This window comes from Myotis nattereri (assembly GCF_964212035.1).
Source record: "Myotis nattereri genome assembly, chromosome: 2".
NCBI lineage: Eukaryota > Metazoa > Chordata > Mammalia > Chiroptera > Vespertilionidae > Myotis > Myotis nattereri.
In genome coordinates this window covers 207,117,739-207,131,531 of record NC_138076.1, presented here as the reverse complement: position 1 = coordinate 207,131,531, position 13,793 = coordinate 207,117,739, and the positions used below count along the sequence as shown (strand labels likewise).

The 13,793-nt window shown below is 50.5% G+C and overlaps 1 protein-coding gene across 1 annotated transcript; it reads right to left on the bottom strand.

The window, feature by feature from the left end:
* Positions 1–804: 804 nt before the first annotated feature.
* APOL6 (apolipoprotein L6) lies at positions 805–9,999 on the bottom strand. Its single transcript, XM_081082606.1, has 5 exons — positions 8,903–9,999; positions 6,899–7,004; positions 4,516–5,332; positions 3,828–3,921; positions 805–1,645 (listed from the first exon to the last, which is right to left on the bottom strand). Exons 1-5 carry the CDS (start codon positions 8,970–8,972, stop codon positions 1,632–1,634), a joined length of 1,101 nt encoding a protein of 366 aa, XP_080938732.1. The 5' UTR covers positions 8,973–9,999; the 3' UTR covers positions 805–1,631.
* Positions 10,000–13,793: the final 3,794 nt, after the last annotated feature.

The following is a 13,793-nucleotide window of genomic DNA, read 5'->3' as shown; positions in this document are numbered from 1 at the left end:
TCCCCGGTTCAGAGATTCTACTTTCAGAAAAGAGTTCTAATTATACTGCAGCTGCTTTTGGGCATAAACCATATTCTCATTCTGCCACCATGTGTAATAAGGAATTTGAAACGATCTAAGTGTTTCTGAAAGGGAAGGTGCGTCTAGTGTATCATTTGTTGCCTTTCCTCTTCTAGCTTCTTGCTTCATTCCCAGACCATTTAGCTCCCAGCAAGGCACCGGCAAAGGCTGGTGACCAATCAGCGTGGGCCTCTGGGCTTTGGGCCCGCCTCTTCCCAGGTGGGAGGGGGCGTACCTGAGGGTGCTGGGCCCTCGGCCTGCAGGTGGAGGAACTCTGGGAAATGAAGGCGAGGCTTGATGACATCATCGTCATCCTCTGGCTTTCGACACACCGGAAGCCCACGTGCACCCCTAAGCTTTTTAAGTTCAGGCCAGTTTGAGTGGGTTTTGACAAAGTGATGACTAATACATGTCTAATTAAAAGATTGTACGTACCGTCAAGAGAATATTTTACAACCTGAAAAGACAATGTTTAGAAGAGCCAGGTGGAACATTGAATCGCAGCACATATTGCTAAGTGAAAACAGCACGAGGAAAAGCAGTAGATCCGCAGGCGAAGGAGTGAATTGAGAATGAGAGAGAAAACGCAGGTGACTGCAGGGAAAAGATCCTTGTTCAAACAGCCTGAGGGAGGTCCCCAGCAGGCAGCCTAATGACAGCCACAGAAAGCCAGGAAGCATGCTAGCACCGCCCCCCCCCCCCCCCCCCTTGTTAACGTAAAAAAAAAACCCATTGAAACCTGTAAAGAGTTTTTGTGAGTTTATTTGAGCCAAACTGTTGACATATGCCGGGAAGCAGAACCTCAACCAATTGAGATAATGCTCCGGAGAATGGCGGGGTTGCCTTGGTATTTATACATTGCAATCAAAGGAGGCACGGAGGTGGGTTACATGAAATCCATTGGTGATAGATTAAGGAGGAGGGATAAGCAAAGCAGGGAAACCCCAGGAATTGGATAAAAAGTAAAATGATGGACACATACTTAGGACGGTGCAGGAACAATTAACATGATACTGAAGGCATTTGTGGTATCTGTCCTAGTGCCCGGGCACATCTGGTTGTGCCCCAGGGGCTTCAGAAAAGGGGAAGTTACAAGTTACCCAGACATTTCAAGGGTGTGTTATCATAGATGCAAAAAGACAGAGAGGCTCAGTTAAGGTAAAGGTTGGCCTTGTCAGTGAAGATACCGGCCTAGGACGTAACTGCCCACCATCACTGCTTTTAAAGTGTAATTTCAGGCCATCCTTTGTGGTGACTTTAGGTCTCTGAGTTTGCAAGGCCGCCGTGCAGGCCGCCCCTGAGCTGACAGGCCAGCATGTGGCCCCTTTCGTCCACACCCTATATTTTTACGTTCTGAAATTTTAAAAAATGTATTTAATGTCAATGCACTACTTTCAAGAGAGCAGCTAACACATCGACCCAAACAAGCATATGTTTAAGGTAGGTGAGCGGGGAAGGCAGGAAGGAGGCCCAGAACTGGGGTCTTGGGGAGACAGGGCCCCTCGCTTTCCTGATGGAATCTGGTTGAGCAGGTTCCAGTGAATCCTTTTGTGCACAAACAAAGGAGGATCCTATCCCGCGATTTCTGCCCAGCGGGTGGAGAAAGAGAGAAGAGAAAAAACAGCAGGTGAGTTGCTGAAGAAGGAACATGGGCAAGCCCTTGTGAAGGATTATATAAACGGAGCCCCTCGAAATGGAGCTGGAGCTGCCACCCTGAGGACTTGCCTGCGTGCAGTGTGCCTCTGCTCTTTGGAAGGTTCGAGTGGCCTTGGCACTGGGCCTGAGCAATCTTGTACCACAAACACTGCTTACAGCGATGACCAGACAGCAGTTACTGTGACTGCTGCATGGGCGACCACTGGACTGAAAAATAACATTATTTAGAATTCGCTTCCCTATGTCATGTCATCTGCACCAATAGAAATGCCTTTGAAACGTAGGGTTCGGGGTACAGACTTCTTCTCGTGGGTCCCTGTCCGACAAAGTTTGAAGAATAAACTCGTGGACAAAAAGGCTTCTTTAATAAAAAATAAAAAATAAATGGCTGAAACCGGTTTGGCTCAGTGGATAGAGCGTCGGCCTGCGGACTGAAAGGTCCCAGGTTCGATTCCGGTCAAGGGCATATACCTTGGTTGTGGGCACATCCCCAGTAGGAGATGTGCAGGAGGCAGCTGATCGGTGTTTCTCTCTCGTCGATGTTTCTGGCTCTCTATCTCTCTCCCTTCCTCTCTGTAAAAAATCAATTAAAAAATATATTTTAAAAAATATGGATGTTTATTGGAAGCTTATACAAACTCCATCTGGGCAGGGCGGTCCCAGAGGGGTCCCTCTGGGAATGGGCCACCAAATGGAAAAAACCTGCTCACTCTCTCTCTCTCTCTAATGGGAAAAAATTCTACATCCAAAAATCTAAAATCTGTAATCTGTCTTGTGTCCCTTGGTCTCCAGTCAATTAGTATATATGCTGTAGTTCTTTGTTTGACCCTGACCCTTTCTCATTGGGCCCCTTTCCCACGTTCTGACCCTCTGCTCTCCCAATGGGTCACTCTTTTGTTTCAAAGGACAAAACGCACATGGTGCCCCCGTCCTTCTCTCCCCCTGATCTTGCAACATGCCTCTATCTCCTGTGGAAGTATGGTTCCCTCTTTCCGCATCTGTCGACATTTCTCTGTTCTCTGTGAAAGTAGGTTTCCTTCTTCCCGGTCCTCTGTGACTTTTCTTTTTTTTAATATATTTTTCTTGATTTTTCACAGAGAGGAAGGGAGAGAGATAGAGAGCTAGAAACATCGATGAGAGAGAAACATCGATCAGCTGCCTCCCGCACATCTCCTACTGGGGATGTGCCCGCAACCCAGGCACATGCCCTTGACCGGAATCGAACCTGGGACCTTTCAGTCTGCAGGCCGATGCTCTATCCACTGAGCCACTGAGCCAAACCGGTTTCGGCTGTGACTTTTCTTTATCCTCTGTGAATGTATGCCTTCCTCTCCCCTTATTGTTGGCATTTCCCTGTCCTTCACATCCCCATCTTATCTGTTCTGGTTGGAGTTGCTTTGGATCTTCTTTATGGCTCTCTCTCTGGCCAAGGGAGGGTTATTACCCCCTATGGCTGTGCCAGCTGCTCAGGGCAGGGCTGCGTTTGATCCACCTTATAACTGCCTTCATTGCTCAGGCCAGAGACACCGCTGTCCTTCACATGCGCATCCTCCGAAGCCTGCCTGGCCCCTAGAATTCCTTTCGCCTTCCTTGATTGATGTAATTGTCCCCCTTCCCTGTCTCATCGATACCCCCGGCCTTTGTCTCCTAATCCGAATATTATTTGGGCTTCTGCCTGGATTCCTGATTCCTGAAGAGCTGTCCTTACTGGTCGCAAATAAACAATAGTTTCCCTCTCCCTTCGAAAGGCCTTTTTATTTTCCGGTGACACCTTCCCCACCGGGGACCCTACTGTCTTACCATCAGCGCTTCACAGAGAGCCCAGCGGGAAACAGGAATGTGGACCGACTGGGAGAGAGTGGGTGGGACCGAGGGAGCCACTGAGTTAGCACCCCTCCCCACCCCCCTCCCTGAAGGAACGGGGGGACAGTGAAGACACAGGGTGGCAATGGAGGAAAGCGGACAGCTCCACCTTCACAGCACTCCCAGCTGACAGTGCCCGGGACCCACGGAGCACAGGGGGGAGTGCTGCCAGCAAGAAACACATTGTCTCTGCCACCCCAGCCCGCCCCACCCTGCCTCACAGCCGCTGTTAGCCTGCCTCGCCTCACCTGCGGCCCGGCGTCCTGCTTCCCCTTGCTTGGCTGGGGGCTGAGTTACAGTCGGCGTGGCTTCCTCGGAAGATGAGCTCCTAAGGCTTTCTTCCTGCAAGAGTTTCGGTAAAGAAAGAAAACCACCCATCTCAGGAGCGCTCTGGGGCAGAGGCGGGCAGAGCCGGGCCAGCTCTGAAGTCCGCTCCCAGCTTCATCCTGAGCCGCTCCACTGGGAGAGGTGGGCAGTTACAGAAGCTCCCTGTCCCAGCCAGCCAGGGCCACCGTGACAGAAAACCACACGTCATTTCTCATAGTTCCGGAGGCTGTGAGGCCCAGATCAAGGTGCCGGCCCCATGCCATGACCTCATCCAACCCCAACCCCTCCCCGAAGCAGCGTCTCCAAATAGTCTTACTGGAGCTTCGCATGTGGATACTAGGGGGGCACATTTCCATCCCCAACACCCCCTGTGGCTCAGTGTCCGCTTCTGTACAACTGGGAAGCCCCTCTTCCCAGGCCAGGGACCTGGAAGGGCATCAAGGGAGAAACAGAGGCACGGCCAGGCCTGGCCAGCTGGGCACCATCATCTCCGGGGCCCTCGTCCACAGGGGCAGCCATGCAAACCGCACACGCACTGGCTTCCTTCCACCCTCCCCTAAACCTGGGTGCCCATGAGCCCCAGTCCCTCTCCCCTCCCTCCAGCCTCACCTGCAGCTCCTCATAGAGCTGGGTGAGTTCTGCCAGCTTTCTTTCCAGCTCCTTAGCCTTGGCCCTCAGCAAGTCCGCCAACTCGGTCCTGGCTCCCTGCTTCAGATGCTGCCAGTCCTTCAGGAGGCTGTCCAGATCCATGCCCAGGAAGAAGCTATTCAATAAGCCGTTCCGCAAGACAGCGCTGCTCCCCATCGCTAGCGGTGTGCCTCTAAAGGCCCTTTGCACCCTCCTGGTTGTGCGGGTCGAGGCTTCCCCAGTGACCAGGAGACGCTTGGCGGCAGCGGTCAGGCGCGGGTGGGCTCTGGCGACCTGCAAGGCCTTGACGTTCTTCTTGATGTCCTTGAGGGTTTTCCCACAGTTATAGACAGTCGTTCCGGCCTTCACGGCATAGGCCACAGCCTCCTCGACCTTTGGGTCAGGGGCAGACAATTCGCTGCTGACCTGAGCTTGGGCTTGTTTATTGTGATGGTATTCCAAAATGCTGGTCAACACACTGGTGGCCCCAGCGACAGCCCCCAAACCTTGACCAGCAGCTGTAAGCATCAGGCTTCCTCCGGCTGTGAACGGAGCGAGGGCCAACCCCAGGAAGCTCATGGTTCCGGAGACCACAGCGACCGAGTTGGTCACCAGGCTGGTCTGGGTGAAATTTTTGTGGGTTTTGTCGATGTCGTCTGCGAGGGCACGGTACTTTCTGATGGCCATTTCTAGTTCTCCTTTCATTATGGGAAACTCTTTCAAAAATATTCCTTCTTCGGGGGACAGATCTCCATCTTGTTGCTCCACATCTTCACCTGGAGGAATGTCATCGTCGTCCCTGCGGATGAGGGAAATAAAGATTTGGTTTCGCCCTAGCCAGTTTAGCTCAGTGGATAGAGGCTCGAACTGCAGACCCAAGGGTCTGGGTTCGATTCTGGGCAAGGACATATACCTCGGTTCCAGGCTCCTCCCTGGCTTGGGCCCTGGTTGGGGCGTGTGCAGGAGACAACTGATCGATGTGTTTCTCTCACATCAATATTTCTCTCTGTCTCTCCCTCTCTCTTGGAAAAATATCCCTGGTGAGGATAAAAATAAATAACTAAATCAAGATTTGATTTCCGTGTCCCCCATGGGAAGGCCAGATTCTTAGGCCCAGATGGTTTCCAGAAGCCCCTGCCGCTCCCAATTCTGAACCCGCCCTGCATCTCCCTAACACCCCCGTGACCTCCGACCTGACCCTGACCGTGCGAAGTCCCCAAGCGCTGCTGGGAGCTGCTGGTTCCATGAAGAGAAGAAACACCTGAGCGGGGCATCCGGAGGGACACAGGGGAGAAGCGCAGGCCAGAGGGCAGGAGAAGGGAGAGCGGTCCTGATGGATATTTGCAACCTTGCTCAGAGAGACTGTGGAAGTGTCACCAGCCAGAGGCAGTGGGCAAATGCTAGGGTCCTGGTCAAGGTCAGGCTAAGGGAGCGGGGGTCATGGAAGGTAGGAGAAAGGAATCCAGGTGTTGGGCGGGAGGTTGAGAGGTCTGTAGAGGCAGAGGCCAGTCAGGGAGGAGGTGCCCTGTTGTATGAGGCGCCCTCGGCTTTGACGACCTTGAGTTTGGCGGCTGAGGTGTGACTTTGCCTCTGTCAGGAATAGCCCAGCAAGAGGCCAAGATAAGCGACCAGCAACGTTTTAAACCTTCCCCTTGGCACGTGGCCAGCTTTGCTTGCCCCTCAGGCCGGTGGGATTGGTCCTCCAGGGGAGAGGCCAGAGACCCAGGGGCTATGAATTCTAAAGTCTTGTCTTTAAGGTGCTTGACAGCTAAGGCAAGCTTGGCTTCTTGTGTTTTTTTAATTAAACCAAATGCCTCAAATATGGACATTCGGCCACAGTGCCTCCTGCGCGAGGCAGCAAGGCCCACTGACATAGCGTCGAACGGCAGCCTGGTTCTACCAGGCACAACGGCGGTTCACCGAATCACTCGGCGAGCATCTCTATTGTCCACGTTGTGCTGGAGCCTGGGATGCTACGCCTGCGGCTAACGGATAATTGGGCTTGAGTTCATGAACGCAGACACACTACAGGGATTTCTTGGGGTCACATGAGCCAAAAAGACGGAGTTCCTGCTTCATGGGCCTCCCAAAGGTGAGCCCCCACCCTGCCCCCACCCCCACGGGACAATGTATACCTGAGGGTCCCAGTGCTCAATGGCATGGACCTAATTAGATCTCGACCTGCTCTCCGAAATGTTTAGTTCACCACGTGGAATGTTCTTCCCGAGGAGAACTGCCTTCCTGAGTGGGAAGACAGGCCGGCGTGGTGGCCAACGCCTTTGGGGCACACGAGTTGCACATGTGGGGGTGCCTGAGCATTTCAGCAGGGGCAGCCCTTTCCCTGAGACAAAACTCGCTGGGTTACCTTTGCAAACCGACACCAGCTTCGAGTTTTTGCCACTGTGGCTCCAAATCCGAGCTCCTCTTGTCCACGGGAGAAATGGGGGTGTTCCCAGGGGTCAAACGACTTTCTGGTTAGAAACATGGAAAACAAAGTGACTGCAGGGGCCACGAAATCTTACGAGATTCGAGTGTGGCGGGGTTTGAGATATGCCGAAGCCAAGTAATGGTGAAAGACTTGTAATGTGCTATTTGCCTACAATTGTTCTCACATTTTATACTGAGGCATAGTTTGCTTATAAGTACACAAACTGGAGCCCTCAGCTCAATAAATGTGTATACACAACACACACACACACACACACACTCACTCACTCATTCACACACATCATCAGCACCCAGACCAAGATAGAGAACAGGTTTCCTGTGACTACCCCCAGGCAGCACTCACCCCGCCCCAGAGGGAAACACTATTCTGACTTCTATAACCACTGATTAGTTTGCCTATTTTTGAACTTCATATAAATGTGTCAGGTATCAGTCGTTTTAAAAAATGATTGGTATGCAGTATTTCATTATATAAATACACGACAATTTGCTTATCTATTCTTCTGTCAACTGATATGTTTAGGTTGTTTATCTATTCTTTTATCAGTTGATATGTTTACGTTGTTTCCAGCCATTGGCTATTAAGAACAAATTGATTTAATGATTAAAAGATCATCTACACAGGACATGGCAACCATTTATAAGGCCCCTTAGTACCAGTTATATTCCCATGGACATAATAATATTATGAGAGCTGCAAAGGCCCTGTCTGAGCACACAGGTGGGGTCTGAAACCCCTCCCAGAATCTACTTGCTAGGTGGTGAGACCTGGGGGCCAGGGATCGGGGGAGGTGCGTGTCTGTCAGGAGTGAGGGGCACTTTGATCGATCGATCGATTGCACAAAGTGGTCATCCATTCATAGAGCTATGTGTTCCCAGAGTTGTATCCATTTGTGGGTAGGCTTTTTCTAATAAGCACTAAGGCACCATGTGTTCTAGCAGTGGCCCTGATTTAAGGTGGGTGTGAAAACGAACGCTTGGGCTGGAAAATAGACTAGATTTGCGAGAGAGGAATCAGGCTGACCTCTTAGGAAGTTATTGCAATGGTCAAAGCAAGAGGCAGCAGCTGCTTGAACCAGGTTGGTAGAAATGATCAAAATGATGGATTTGAAGGGATCCATAGGATTGTCAGTGAATGTGGGATGGACGAGACCAGGGTCAAGGATGACCTCAGAGTGAGTCAGGTTTGGGGCCTGATGGACTGCTACAGGGAAGATCCCATCTACTGAGATGGGTAGAAGTTTTTCTGGGCGGGGCATTGAGTTCCGGTTGGGGAGGACTGAGTTTGAGATACCTGATTAGACATCCAAGTGATGCTGAGAAGGCAGCGGATAGATGAGTCTTGCTCTGGCTGGGAGAGCAACTGTGGGGCCAACAGTGTAGAAAGTAGTTAAAGCCACAAATTGCATGTGAGCCCCACCAGAGTGGCTCGTGGTTGAGCATTGACCTATGAACCAGGTGGTTGTGGTTCGATTCCTGGTCAAGGCACATGCCTGGGTTGCAGGCTTGAGCCCCATAGGGGGCGTGTAGGGGACAGCTGATCGATGATTCTCTCTCATCATTGATGTTTCTCTCTCTCTTTCTCTCTCTCCCTTCGTCTCTGAAATCAATAAAAAAAATATATATTTTTAAAATTGCATGTGAACTCTGGAGAGAGAGTTGTAGAAGCCAAGAATGGCCCAAGGTTGAGCCCTGGAGGACGCCACCAGTTCAGCCAGGCAGAGAGGAGACGGCAGCTGGCGAAGGACAGGACTAAGGGCAAATGTTGGAACCAAGTGACTGTGTGTGTGTGACGGCGGGTTTTTGTGTGTCCTTGTGTTCTCACGGGTGCTGGGCCATTCTGCTCTCCGTCCTTCTCTTACAAAGACGTCACTGGGCTCTGCTTTCCCTCCAATGCAAGCAGCTGGGAGGGGGAGCCTACCTTTGCAGATTGAAGATGTCTGTGTTGTTGCCACCTTCGAAGTGGTCTCCTGGCTCTTTTCCATCCTCATAGTGGCGGGGTATCTGGCGGATGTGTCCTACGCTGCGGGAGGAAAACGCTGACCGGGGCATTAGTATAGAGTCAGTGTGGCCACGGGCATCACAGCCCGCCTCCATCTCTCACCAGTTCTGTGGTTTCAGGGAAACTCACTCACTGCTCTCCGTTCCCCTTTCCTCCCCTGTGAAGCGCGAGTGCACTGCCTGTCTCCATAAATGTTGCGGGACAGAGGTTTCTGCATTTTTCATAATTATGAGCAGGATAAAAAATCCTCTATTAAAAGGAAAAGACTCTGTGATTGGGTCAGAAGGCGAAATCTAACTACATGCACTTCTTACAAGCGATGCATCGGAAGCAGAGGCCCAGAAAGTTAAAGCTACAGGATGAGCCGAGGTGCAGCAGGCCAGGGAGGTGGCTGCGTCCAGGAAAGGGGAGCACCAGGGGCCCTCGTGATGGACCTTCTGCAAATTAACTGTGACCGCGACCACACAAATCTACACGTGTGAAAAGTTGCATAGGACGACGTGCACACACACAAATGAGCGGAGGAGGCTGGTGAGAGCTGAGTAAGTGGTTTGTATGCACATCCACTTCTTAGTTGTGATAATAGAGATCGTAAGCCATTGTTGGTGGGGAAATTGGGTAAAGGGAGGTATGTGGGATCTCTCTGTATGGGAATGTATACTTTTCTCAAAAAAATTTTTTTAAATACATTTTTATAGATTTCAAGAGAGGAAGGAAGAGGGAGAGAGAGATAGAAACATTCTGCACACCCCACACTGGGGATGTAGCCCACAACCCCAGCATTGCCCTGACCAGGAATCGAACCATGACCTCCTGGTTCATAGGTTGACACTGAGCCACACCGACCAGGCCAATTTCCTCAAAATTAACACTGAAAAACACAGCATGCTCCTATGAGAACGGCCAAAATCTGGAACACTGACAACGTCAAATGCTGGTGAGGATGCGGAGCAACAGGTACTCTTGGTCATTGCCGGGAGCCGGTCCATCCTTGCTGTTTCAAGGGACCTGGCATATATGGCATACTGTTCTTAATATGTTTGCTCACCTTCTTGGCACTATGTGTTTTAACCAAGATCTCTGAGAAAGGTTGTTTCCCCAGGTAGGGATTTTCCCCTAAAGTTAGGGAGGGAATAAAACCTCTTAACTAAGTGCCAGGCGGGTAATTAATCACTTTAACTACGAACAATCATGCTTAAGCTACATAATCTTTACTCCCTGGAATGGAGATAAGAAACGCCCTAACCTTTGGAATAGAGATTGATAGGATTGAATCAACTGGTATAAATACAGATGTAACAAGACAGCAAGACTCAGAACTTAGAAGACAGAACTTAGAAGACAGAACCCACACAGAACCTAGAGACAGAAGAACTTCGCTGGAGAGAACATGGCAAAAGACCCTGGACAGAAACTGGAGACAGAACCTAGCGAGAGAATATGGCAAAAGATCCTGGACTGAACCTGACTACAGAAATTGGCAAGAGAACCTGACTAGAACCCCTGGTGACTGAACCTGATTGGAGAACCTGGACAGAACCTGGCTGGAGAACCTGGAGAACCTAGCAAGAGAACATGGACACAGAACCTGGCTGGAGATCCAGACCAGAACTTGGCTGGAGATCCTGGCTAGAGATCCTGGCTAGGCTGCTGATCGACTGAACGCTGTCTCCGTGTCATTCCTTCTTCGCCGACTCCGTCCACACCTTTGGGGGCCCCTGGACCCGCTGGGGTTGGACCCCGGCAGGTCATCTCTGATGGTAATGCAAAGTGGCACAGTCACTTTGGACGACAGTTTATCAGTTTCTCACAAAATGAAACATAGTCTCACCGTGTGATCCAGCAATTGTGCTTCTTGGTATTTTACCCAAAAGGAGTTGAAAACTTATGTCCACACAAAAACCTGCAAAGGAATGTCTACAGCAGATTTATTTATGGCTGCCAAGTATTGGATAGGATAGGATAACCTTCAGTCAGTAGGTGAGTGGATGGATAAACTGTGGGACATCCAGACAACGGAATATTATTTGGTGCTAAAGGAAACCAGCTATCAAGCCATGAAAAGACATTGGCTCTGCTCACACCTTGGTCTTGGACTTCTGGCCTCCACAACTGGGAGAGAACACATTTCTGCGGGTCAAGGCCTCCCGGTGTGTGGTCCTGTTCCTATGGCAGCCTTAGGAAAGGAACACCCCGGCTCTCACCTCTGCCCTCCCCCCCTCATCTCTACCCCTCCCACCCCCTGGTCATTGGCACTCGCTCCTGGGGCTGGTGGAGCAGTGGCATCTTCTAGATACGCCCCCTCTCTCGTGACCTTCTCCTTCCCTCTCTCCTCCTCCTGTTCTACTTCTAAAAAATCTTAGAAAATGAATCCTCCTTTACCTATTTTGACGTCACAAAAGCCCTTAAAACCCGTTTTCCTCTAATTACTTCAATGAATGCAGATTTACAATAGACATTCCAGAAACAAAGAATACAATTCATCTCTACTCTCACTACACGGAAATAAACACTGCCAGCCCTTGATTTTACCAGCAAAACCAATTTAGACTCCTGCTGCTCCTGCAGTTTTGCATGAATTGTTGTCACTTAACATTATGTTCTAGTGGCTCCTCATATTACTAGAGCGTTCCAAACAGCTTAGAGGCCCTGTAACATCTCACCCTGTGGAGGTGTCCTTTCGTATTTAATGGCTCCCCTGCTGTGGAATCTCTGGGTTGTTTTAGTTCCAGTTCTTCTTTTATGAATAACTTTTGATCCTTATAGAAATGTTGGTCACGTGTTTGGTTATTTCTATGGGATAGTCTTTGAGGTAGAATTAATGCATCAAAGATTTTTTCAAAAAAGAAAAAAAAAAGGTTTTCTCCTCTCTGGTTTATACAGCTGGGTTGGGAGGATTTGGCTCCAGGGTGCCCATGGCCTATCACAGTGATGGCGAACCTTTTGAGCTCAACGTGTCAGCATTTTGAAAAACCCTAACTTAACTCTGGTGCCGTGTTACATATCGAATTTTTTTGATATTTGCAGTCATAGTAAAACAAAGATTTATATTTTTGATATGTATTTTATATATTTAAATGCCATTTAAATCAACCAAAAAAATGAGTTTGCCTGTCACCTCTGACACGCGTGTCATAGGTTCGCCATCACTAGCCTATAATATAAGCCAGACATGCACCTACCTACTTTAGGCAGCTTTAATCCTCTCTGACATTGTGAAATAGATGTTAATGTTATTCCCATTTTACAGATTCGGAAACTGAGGCACAAGGAGGCCAATGTCACGCAGTTGGTAAGTGGGAGAGCCCAGCGTGATTCCAGTTGATCTCCATCAGGGGTGAGTTTTCTCCCCAGGGGACATTGGTAATGTCTGTAGACATTGGTGGGGGCGGGGTGCTACTGGCGTCTGAGGCTGCAGTGCTCAGGGCGGCCCCACCAGCACCTGTGACACCTCCAGTTCTCATGTTAGTCCTCCCGGGCGGGCGGGCGAAGGGCAGAGGGGACAGCAAGGAGCTCTTTGGTCCAAACAGGTACCCTCCCTACTGACCTCTCCGGACGTGAGAGGAGACAATGGGGTTGATGGCGGGGTAAGCCATGTTACTTCTTTTGAGGGCTCACATTTCTTTCCTTTTTTAAATATATTTTTATGGATTTCAGAGAGAAAGGGAGAGGGAGAGAGAGATAGAAGCACCAATAATGAGAGGGAATCATTGATCTGGCTGCCTCCTGCACACCCCACACTGGGGATCCAGCCCACAGCCCTGGCATGTGCCCTGCCGGGAATCGAACTGGTTCATAGGTTGGTGCTCAACCACGGAGCCACGCCAGCCGGCCGAGCGCTCATATTTCTGACGGTCTCTGTGTGCCTGCTTAGGGAGCCATTACTCCTCCCTGCACACCAACTCCCCCGGCATCCACTCTGAGCAAAGGTGGGTGACTGACAACACAGCTTGGGGCCTGGCCCCTCCTTCCCACAGCTTTCCCAAAGGAGCCTGCCATCCAGGAGACGCTGGGGTTGGCTTTGCACTTTCCACAACTCACCCAGCCTCTTTTCTCCTGCAAAGACGGCACCCCTGAACCTCGCCTGCAGGGAGCTCCCAGGGAAACGCCTGTGTCTAGAGGTTTCCCACACTCTGGGAGCCTGGCCCTCTCCCTTTAGGACCCTGGGGTCGCCCCGCCCCCCCCCCATGGGGGAGGGGAGGGAGTCTCAGCTTGGTGGGTCATATCACACCTTTAATCAGGTTTTCTTTTAAACCAGCGGTTGCCGCCCTAACCAGTTTGGCTCAGTGGGCAGAGCATCGGCCTGCGGACTCAAGGGTCCCAGGTTCGATTCTGGTCAGGGGCATGTACCTTGGTTGCGGTCACATCCCCAGTGGGGAGTGTGCAGGAGGCAGCTGATCGATGTTTCTCTCACATCAATGTTTCTAACTATCTATCCCTCTCCCTTCCTCTCTGTAAAAAATCAATAAAATATATCTTAAAAAAAAAGAAAAAATTTTAAAAAACCAGCGGTTGCCAACCTTCAGGACCTCATGGACCACCAGTGGTGACCACTGCTGTAAATTTCACATGGCCGGTGAGGGAGAGATTCCTGTCCTGATTTATCAAAGAATTCCCACTGCAGTCCTGGCCGGGTGGCTCAGTTTGAGCATCGTCCATACGCTGAGGTTGCGGGTTCGATCCCCAGTCAGGGACACACAAGAATCAACCAAGGAATGCACAAATAAGTGGAACAACAAATCTCTCTCTCTCTCTCTCTCTCTCTCTCTCTCTCTCTCTCTCTCTCTCTCTCTCTCCACCTTCCTCTCTC

Excerpts from the sequence above, each read along its gene's own strand:
- APOL6 (XM_081082606.1), bottom strand. The coding sequence starts at position 8,972 with ATGAGGATGGAAAAGAGCCAGGAGACCACTTCGAAGGTGGCAACAACA. Across the intron at positions 7,005-8,902 it reads GACATCTTCAATCTGCAAAG|AAAGTCGTTTGACCCCTGGG; the intron begins GTAGGCTCCCCC and ends GTTTCTAACCAG. Across the intron at positions 3,922-4,515 it reads AGCTCTATGAGGAGCTGCAG|GAAGAAAGCCTTAGGAGCTC; the intron begins GTGAGGCTGGAG and ends AAACTCTTGCAG.